The sequence below is a fragment of the Achroia grisella genome, unplaced genomic scaffold (assembly GCF_030625045.1).
Source record: "Achroia grisella isolate CSIRO2021 unplaced genomic scaffold, CSIRO_AGI_Agris_v1 utg28435, whole genome shotgun sequence".
Lineage (NCBI taxonomy): Eukaryota > Metazoa > Arthropoda > Insecta > Lepidoptera > Pyralidae > Achroia > Achroia grisella.
Window position 1 is genome coordinate 2,314 of NW_026712774.1, and position 9,269 is coordinate 11,582.

Below are 9,269 nucleotides of genomic sequence, written 5' to 3' on the forward strand. Positions count from 1 at the left end.
AAAAAAAAAAAAAAAAAAAAAAAAAAAAAAAAAAAAAAAAAAAAAAAAAAAAAAAAAAAAAAAAAAAAAAAAAAAAATAAAAAAAAAAAAAAAAAAAAAATTTTTTTTTCAAATTGTCTTTGTCCTTAGGCTTTCTTTTGCATTTCGCGCGGAAAACGGAGTCAGTACTGTCAGATTCGAATGAAGCGCGCGCTTTTTCACTTTGTTGTTCTCTGTTTTTGACGGGATTAGATTGATTTATATTGTTTTGATTAATTATTCGTACGCTTCGATCATTATTGTGTCGTGTATTTCACAGTGTTTATGTAAACAAGTGTTGTGAAAGTGTTTTTCTTTCCGATCAGGTCATCATGCAAGTGTAACACACATAACAAAACAACCTAGCCCTAGCGTAGTAAAATTATATATGTATATATAAGTAAATAATTATTTACTTATTACATTATGTATGTGTTTTTGTAGGTACGTAATTCTAGTGAGTTGTATGTAAGTTATGTATTGTTTTGTAAGTAGGTAACATAGGAACCTTATGTCAAACTATATGCTTAATACACATTTATATGTACTTGTCTTTTTCAATATATATGATCTTTTGTACCTACATACTTAGTTCGCAATAAAGATTTTCTTGATAATTATATATCTAATGTGTGTGCGTCGTGCGTGTTTAATGGTTAGTTACGTAGGCACCTAGTTATTTGATACGTTTTTGACTTGTCTGTTTATATGAGAAACGAATAATATTCATGATAGTATTGTTAGCCCTGAAAAGGGCTGTTTTTTTGAAGCGCTCTACGAGCGCCGCGTTTGAGAGCGCGTGCACTCCCGCTGAGCATCTTGTTGCCGCCGTTTGATTTTCTTCATTTGTTGTTGTTGTTGACAGAGACTCGAGACACTGTGAGCGAGCGCGCAGCGCCCTACTTCCCGAGGACGACGATGTACGCTTCGAACGTAAGCGATGCAGGCTAGCTTGGCTGTGAGGAGCGCGCACGGTTCACGGCGGGCGACGTCGACGTCGACGTCGACCACGATCCGAGCGATGTGGTGTAGTAGGTACGCAAGGTGGGTGGATGGTGTTTAGTTCCACTACACACAAGCGCACACTTGCCACCGTCACACACACACACACACACATCACATCACATTGACAGCGCGCTGCACGGATGTTGTGGATGGACGTGCTGAGCCGGGCCGAGCCGAGCCCGAACCGAGCCGGCGCAACGCCCGCGCCGGCTGCCGCTTCCGTCGCCGCGTTTCGCGTCGCCGGTAAACCGGGAACGCCGCGCGTCAGATGTTTACTTCTTGGCGGCGGCTGCTTTCTTCGCTGCCGGCTTCGATTTGGGCGTAGCGGCGGCTGCCTTCTTGGGTTTGGGCGCCTTAGGTTTCTTGGTCGGGGGCTTGGCTGTCTTCTTAGCTTTCGGTGCGGCGGCTCCCTTCGCTTTAGCGGGAGCGGCGGCCTTCTTGGGCGCGGGCTTCTTCTTAGCGGCGGCGGCCTTCTTGTCCTTAGCGGCAGCGCCGGCGGACGACTTCGCCTTGGAGGGCGAAGCCGATGCGGCGGACGCAGATGCAGCAGCGGCCGCGGCCTTCTTGCTCTTGGCTCCGGCAGCTGAAGCGGTAGCCTTCTTGGTCTTCGTGGCTGCGGAGGCGGCGGCCTTCTTGGGCGCAGCGCCCGCTGGTTTCTTGGCGGCGGCCGATTTCGACTCGAGCTTGAAAGATCCCGAAGCGCCCTTGCCCTTGGTCTGGATCAGAGTGCCGGATTCGACGGCGCTCTTCAGGTACTTTCTGATGAACGGAGCCAGTTTCTCGGCGTCGACCTTGTACTGGGCGGCGATGTACTTCTTGATGGCCTGCAGGGAGGAGCCGCTGCGTTCCTTCATCTCCTTGATCGCGTTGTTCACCATCTCGGAGGTCTTGGGGTGGGTGGGCTTCGCCTTCGGTTTCTTCGCGGCTCCCGCCTGTCTGCCGGTCTGCTTCTTCGCCGGGGTGGCTGGTGCCGGAGCTTCGGTTGCGACTGCTGTGTCTGCCATTGTTTACAACGCACGCACGATCAACACACACACGAAATAGTAAGTGTAATACACAACAAGTTACTTGGGTAGTAGTAGTTTAGTGAGAGACTTAGATGTCGCCACTTATAGGTTTTTCAAATTTCGAACGCGTACGCCGAACGACGACGAAACTTTACCGTAACGAGCGCCTCTGTGTCGCGGGCGGATTTCTCTTTGGGAGGCTCGAAAGTTTTCACTAACACGTATCTAATAAAAGTTATTTTTCCAATGTTTATCGTCGCGGCGGACGCGTACAGTGATCGGATTAGGATAATACATGAACTTGACGAGGTCGTGGCGCCTGTGCGAACGCGAATAGTGCATAATAGGAACCGGGGCGGTTGTTTATTTCGGCGGCTGGTTACCGAGGCACCAGTGGGTCCAGTTCAAAATGTTATTTTCTCTATAAAAGTGATAGCGAGTGACGATCGAGGTCGACCCGCCAACAAGGAGGATATCGAGCTTGTGTGGTAACAGGACCCCGTCGATATTCGTCAGTTACGCGAACGCATTATCGACCTAAAAGTGAAGCGTCGTAAAACACGGCGAGCTCCGCGTCCGCTAAGGACGGTCTCGAGGCTCCGCGTCCAGGACGTGCAACCAATCGGTAATATATTTTGCTTTGTTCTTCTTGTTTATTATCGAAAGAGAAAAGTGCCCTTCGACAACAGGTCAGGACGGGTAGCAGCCTGCGCTGCACCGTCCTCCCGCAGGCACCGCACAGAGTACCTACCTAACGCCGCGCATTCGAAGACACGGCGACGACGGCGAACTCCCAACTTGGTCCGTGAGTCCGTCGGTTCGTCGTTCTCGTTGTTATTTATTGGTTTTCTATTTATTACCTACATACATAGGTAGTACCTAAATAAATCGAAAACATCGAGACTACACCTAGGTATGATGTGATGTATTTACCTACTTGACGTTGATTATTATGTACAGGTCTCGTATAATATATGATAATACCTACGCTAGTGAATAACATACTCCGACGGCATTTTTCAGCGGCGGCAGCAGCAGCAGTGGCGGCGGCAGAGGCGGCTTCGGCTTCGGCAGCGGCGACGGCAACGGCAGCAGTGCAGCCGGCAAGCAGCGACGACTACGGCCGAGATTGATTGAGGCGCGGCGCCGCGGCGGGCGCGAGTGAATTTAGAAAACAACAACAATAGCATAGGAATTAGGAGGTACAAACATTGTATAATATAGTAGTTCGAATATATTACTAGAATACGTATGTGGGATATAACATTTATTATTCTTTTAGTACAAGTACCTATGTATTTTATACTTACACACATAATATACTTACAACGTTATGTCGGTTTTTAATTTCATTCACACTTCTTCCTTTCTACACACAACAGCTAAGTACTTTTTACTAGGTAACAGCGAGTAGTCCACATTCTATATTATATGTAGGTATGTATATAATGTAACAAAACGGTTTTTTGTTATTTTTATTTAGTGGCTACTACTAAGCACCCACCAAGAATATGTGTTGAATGTTGTTGTACGTTTTTAGACGAACTCTGCATAAAGAAACATATTTAAAATATCGAATCATATGCGGCCCTGAAAAGGGCCTTTTTTTAATGTGCGCATATCTACATGCACCTACGTATGGTTGAACGACGCATGAATCGATACGTTACTGTGTACACATAGAGAGTACACGAACGCACGACGCACCCGCGTCCACCATAGTGTAGGTTCTGTAGAATAGCTGGTCGACGGACGACACGTTGGCCGCGGCGGATAGACACGGTCTAACCGCCGAAACCGTACAGGGTGCGGCCTTGACGCTTCAGGGCGTATACAACGTCCATGGCGGTGACGGTCTTCCTCTTGGCGTGCTCGGTGTAGGTGACGGCGTCACGGATCACGTTCTCGAGGAACACTTTCAGCACGCCTCTGGTCTCTTCGTAGATCAGACCGGAGATACGCTTCACTCCACCTCTGCGAGCGAGACGACGGATGGCGGGCTTCGTGATACCCTGGATGTTATCACGAAGTACCTTCCTGTGACGCTTGGCTCCTCCTTTTCCCAGACCCTTTCCTCCTTTACCGCGACCGGTCATCTTCTCGGTTAGTTTGTAGAATTTACGATAACACAACGAACGAACAGCGAAGCACCACGATCGAGTGCCGCACGAGTACTGGCTATACGCTTCGCGTACACTGGGCCTTTATTTATATACACGACGGGGTCTCGGCGGCGGCGGGGAATTCTATCCGGAGTGAGCGGGGAGAGGTGACTATCGAAGCGTTCGTTATAGGTTGATTTTAGGCATTTAATCTATGATTTTTATGATTGACATAGTATACTGTATTGCGAATTTCCCATAAATAATAATAAAAAAAAAAATACATGGTGTTATACACCCTGTATATGTTTTTTTTTTTTTTTTCTGTATTAATTCATTAATATAACTTTGATAATAGTAACCTAATAAATGAATGAAAATATATCTTAAGGATAAAAATAAAAAGTATATATACATATATATATATATTACATGCTTTTTATCTATCTATCTATCTATCTATCAATCAATGTATATAATAATGTAAGCTGCTTAAATTTTGACAAAATAAATTCATACAGAGTGTTTTCCAAAAACTTATCCGGGGGCATCGTCATGATGCTACTATAGTAGTAATTAAATTAAATTACATGAAAGGAAGGAAGGTAGGTAGGTAGGTAGGTATGTATGTATGTATGTATGTATGTATGTATGTATTTATTTTTGGATGTATGTATGTATGTTGTACAAAGATTAATGTTTGTTGTTGCTACGTTTTTAAGACACGTCCGATGTAAAGAAACATTTTCAACTGTCAGAATCATATGTGGCCCTGAAAAGGGCCTTTTTAGTGTGAGCGCGCACCGCCGGTCAACCGTTGATCAAGCGCGGGACACCTTAAGCACGTTCGCCTCTGATCCTACGCGCCAGCTGGATGTCCTTGGGCATGATGGTGACACGCTTGGCGTGGATGGCGCACAGGTTGGTGTCTTCGAACAGACCGACCAGGTAAGCTTCGCTGGCCTCCTGCAGTGCCATCACGGCGGAGCTCTGGAAACGGAGATCGGTCTTGAAGTCCTGAGCGATCTCACGGACGAGACGCTGGAACGGGAGCTTGCGGATCAACAGCTCGGTACTCTTCTGGTAACGACGGATCTCACGAAGAGCGACGGTTCCGGGCCTGTAGCGATGGGGCTTCTTGACACCGCCGGTGGCCGGTGCGCTCTTACGCGCAGCCTTGGTGGCGAGCTGCTTCCTCGGGGCTTTGCCACCGGTGGATTTACGAGCGGTCTGCTTAGTACGGGCCATTATTAGACAATACAACAGCGAACCGACTGTACAAACACAACAATAATGACGAGAAAACTGATCGTGAACGAGCGGACCTCTACGGTTCGAACGTGCGTGAGAGAATAAAAATCCAGAAGCGATCGTCGCCTCTATTTATACTGTACGTACTGTACTGGGTGACTGAGCGAGCGACTAGCGCCCTCTGTCTCTGTCTGGCGCGAAAATTTCCGAAATCAACAAAACGTTAAAAAAGAAAAAGAAGTATTTTATAATTTTTATCCTATTCGGATTTATATACTTATTTATTGTAATTGTATATATAATATATATACAGTATTATATTTTTTATATTATTCGTCTATGTTGTTGTTAGTATGTATTTTATGATAACTGTGTAACGTTAGGAAGAAAATAATCCTATAGGTGCAGATCTATAGGTACAAAATATGTATCACACAGGCAGTATGGTTTTATAGGGAGGTAGGTATATTATTTATGTATGTATATGCGTTCGTTTGTTTAATATCGAATTTTGACTCTGTCCGTCCGTGTAAAAACTATTCATTCATTCATTTATTTATTTATTTGCAACATCATTTTTCAATGGAATACGTAGGTACTAGGTGTCTGTCTATCCCAATATTGATCATGTATCTATAATCATAGTATTATTCTGTACTCCTATCTGTTATTTCCTATACTTTGTTGTATGTCTAGCTGCGAAAATTTGTTTGTGTGTATGAGATGTACCTCTTATATATTTATTAGGCAGTAGTAATATACTGTGTGTAAATAAACTACGTTTTGACGAGCATCTGATTCAAGAAACGTGAAATTCTCATCTTTCACATGATTACATTTGTGGCCCTGAAAAGGGCCTTTTGTTTTGTTATCCAGCCATCCCCTGTGGCGGTGCGGCGGTGCGGTGCAGTCGGTGCGTGCGTGCTCGTGGCCAGATTTTCGACGTGGCGGCGGTTCGTGGCGTCTGGTGGCGTGGTTCTCGAAATGCATCTCGATAAGCGCCCGTGCGTGTGCGCGTACGTACATAATGAATAGGTAAGTAAGATACCTATGTATATTTATATACGTAAACCCACACGACGACGCAATCGATCAACACTCGCACAAAACACCATGGCGCACACACCCGGAACACACGAACAACAAACACTGGCTCGGCGACACGACACGACACGGCGACGTCGTCCACAAACGCGGCGGTCACGAGGAGGCGTCGGCGGCTGCTTTCGCTAGCTGCCGGCCGCTCATTTAGAGCTGGTGTATTTGGTGACGGCCTTGGTGCCTTCACTGACGGCGTGCTTGGCGAGCTCACCGGGCAGCAGGAGCCTGACCGAGGTCTGGACCTCCCTGGAGGTGATGGTCGATCTCTTGTTGTAGTGGGCGAGACGAGAGGCTTCGGCGGCGATGCGTTCGAAGATGTCGTTCACGAACGAGTTCATGATCGACATGGCCTTGCTGGAGATACCGGTGTCGGGGTGGACCTGCTTCAGCACCTTGTAGATGTAGATGGCGTAGCTCTCCTTCCTCTTATGCTTCTTCTTCTTCTTGTCGGTCTTAGAGATGTTCTTCTGGGCCTTGCCAGATTTCTTGGCGGCCTTACCACTGGTCTTGGGCGGCATTGTTGTTGTTAAAACACAATACTAGACTTGAGCGAGAGCGGGTATAGTGCAGACGGAACGGAGTTCGGCAGCAATATAAAACGACATCAGAGATGAAACTTCTATATATGCGGCAGCCGGCGGCGCAAACACCAAGGCATCCGCTCCGTAATCGACGAACCGGCGGACCAATCGTAGCCCTTTCAACGTCGAGAAAAAACTGGCGGTGGGGCAATATGTCGGGGGGAGGGAGGGGAGGGAGAGTGGAGGAGTGGGGAGGACGCTTGCACGACGAGAAGTAGAGAACATTCGCTTGTAGAAAATGAATACAGTAATTATGCATTAAACACATCATATATTTTCACAGATAAATGTACAATAATTGTGTAATGTACATACATACATACATTCATTCATTACATATATATCTATAATACAGGAAATATTACCTATATATAAATGATGAATATATAAACTCGAAAAGAACTGGACCGATTTAAAAAAAACAAATATTTCACCATTAGGCCTACCTACGTTATTCAGCAAACAGTACCTAGGTTTTCCTTGCTATTAATAAAAATCAGTGTTATATGTGTAGGAATAATTGAAACATATTAGGTATCTTATGTTTTTATTATTATTTCAATGAATGTGTGTTTGTATATGTATTTAAGTAGTTAATGTTAGTAATTATTTATTGGTTATATCTTCTTTCTTTTTACACAGTCTATCTGTATCTCTTTTAAATTCTAACACTCCCATACATAACGGGCCTGCTGGAAGAAATTTCTTGTGAGATAAGCTGTGCCCTTGTACAATTCTCTCAAATCTATTATTTACTCTTGTCTGTATTTATGTGTACATAAACTGTTAAATAAATAAATGAATTTACATAATTTGTACAGGTAACGTGGAAAGGCAAAGCACGGCGCGCCTGCAGCGAGGTGGTGCGCCGCGCGGCGGGCGACAGCGCGCGCGGCTACGCAGCAAATGAAGGTATGTAACATGTACCTAACCTAAGAATTATCACGGCGCAGCGCAGTGACGAGTAACATCCTAGCACAAGTAATTAATATGCCCAGTCTACAGCGTTGTACGTTGTACGTTTTGAGACGACACTGATAAAGAAACTGTCTTTTTAACATTGGATTATGTATCGACGAATCATATTGTGGCCCTGAAAAAGGGCCTTTTGTTTGTATGTGTGTTGCATACGAGGGCGACCTCAGCGCGTCCGACGCGATACAATATCACGGCCTGGATGTTAGGCAGCACACCACCCTGAGCGATGGTCACGCCGGATAGGAGTTTGTTCAATTCCTCGTCGTTGCGGATGGCCAGCTGCAGATGACGGGGGATGATTCTGGTCTTCTTGTTGTCGCTGGCGGCGTTACCGGCCAACTCGAGGACCTCAGCGGCGAGGTACTCCATAACGGCGGCCAGGTACACGGGTGCACCGGCACCGACGCGCTCGGCGTAGTTGCCGTTACGGAGCAGCCTGTGGATACGTCCGACGGGGAACTGGAGCCCGGCACGGTTGGAGCGGGACTTTGCCTTTCCCTTAACTTTGCCACCTTTACCACGACCGGACATTGTCAAGATTGGTTAAGAATATCACGGAAAATCACCAAGTTACGCTCTGAGTGCGAGCGCGACGACAGTCGAGTGAACAACTAATTTTTTAAACCCGGGCGTCCGCGGCATTTATATACTCGACCGGCGCGTCTCGCTAAGTGGGAGGGGTATGTAGCGACGAACGGGCGAGTGTAACTCGCAAAACGCGCAAGCGCGATCACGTGGACAAAAAATAAAAATAAAAAAAAACAAGGAAAATAATTATATTCCTAGGCTGAGCACGAGATGCCACTATCAAACAGAAAAGAAAAAAAAAAAAAAAAGGTGCCAAACACCACATACCTACACTACATACATGTATAACATAAAAAAAAAAAAAAAATTTTTTTCAAATTGTCTTTGTCCTTAGGCTTTCTTTTGCATTTCGCGCGGAAAACGGAGTCAGTACTGTCAGATTCGAATGAAGCGCGCGCTTTTTCACTTTGTTGTTCTCTGTTTTTGACGGGATTAGATTGATTTATATTATTTACTAATTATTCGTACGCTTCGATCATTATTGTGTCGTGTATTTCACAGTGTTTATGTAAACAAGTGTTGTGAAAGTGTTTTTCTTCCGATCAGGTCATCAGTGCGTAACACACATAACAAAACAACCTAGCCCTAGCGTAGTAAAATTATATATGTATATATAAGTAAATAATTATTTACTTATT

The 9,269-nt window shown here is 45.4% G+C and overlaps 3 protein-coding genes across 4 annotated transcripts; all 3 read right to left on the bottom strand.

The window, feature by feature from the left end:
* Window positions 1-1,295: 1,295 nt before the first annotated feature.
* Window positions 1,296-2,027, bottom strand: LOC131843193 (histone H1C-like). Its single transcript, XM_059191808.1, has one exon. It carries the CDS (start codon window positions 2,025-2,027, stop codon window positions 1,296-1,298), a length of 732 nt encoding a protein of 243 aa, XP_059047791.1.
* A 1,787-nt stretch (window positions 2,028-3,814) lies between these two features.
* LOC131843190 (histone H4) lies at window positions 3,815-4,126 on the bottom strand. The gene has a single exon (XM_059191805.1). It carries the CDS (start codon window positions 4,124-4,126, stop codon window positions 3,815-3,817), a length of 312 nt encoding a protein of 103 aa, XP_059047788.1.
* An 843-nt stretch (window positions 4,127-4,969) lies between these two features.
* LOC131843192 (histone H3-like) lies at window positions 4,970-8,574 on the bottom strand. Of its 2 annotated transcripts, none has more exons than XM_059191806.1 (2): window positions 8,221-8,574; window positions 4,970-5,365 (listed from the first exon to the last, which is right to left on the bottom strand). In XM_059191806.1, the coding sequence occupies exons 1-2, from the start codon at window positions 8,572-8,574 to the stop codon at window positions 4,970-4,972; spliced, it is 750 nt and encodes a 249-aa protein (XP_059047789.1). The 2 variants fall into 2 exon arrangements, with proteins under 2 accessions (XP_059047789.1, XP_059047790.1); XM_059191807.1 differs by lacking the exon at window positions 4,970-5,365 and adding an exon at window positions 6,628-7,003 and having other exon boundaries at window positions 8,231-8,574.
* Between the last annotated feature and the right edge of the window lie 695 nt (window positions 8,575-9,269).

Bases quoted from the DNA above. Each gene is read 5' to 3' on its own strand.
- LOC131843193 (XM_059191808.1), bottom strand. From the start codon at position 2,027: ATGGCAGACACAGCAGTCGCAACCGAAGCTCCGGCACCAGCCACCCCG.
- LOC131843192 (XM_059191806.1), bottom strand. From the start codon at position 8,574: ATGTCCGGTCGTGGTAAAGGTGGCAAAGTTAAGGGAAAGGCAAAGTCC. The intron at 5,366-8,220 runs GTCGGACGCGCT...GCCCGTACTAAG, and splicing joins AGGCCGTGATATTGTATCGC to CAGACCGCTCGTAAATCCAC.
- LOC131843190 (XM_059191805.1), bottom strand. From the start codon at position 4,126: ATGACCGGTCGCGGTAAAGGAGGAAAGGGTCTGGGAAAAGGAGGAGCC.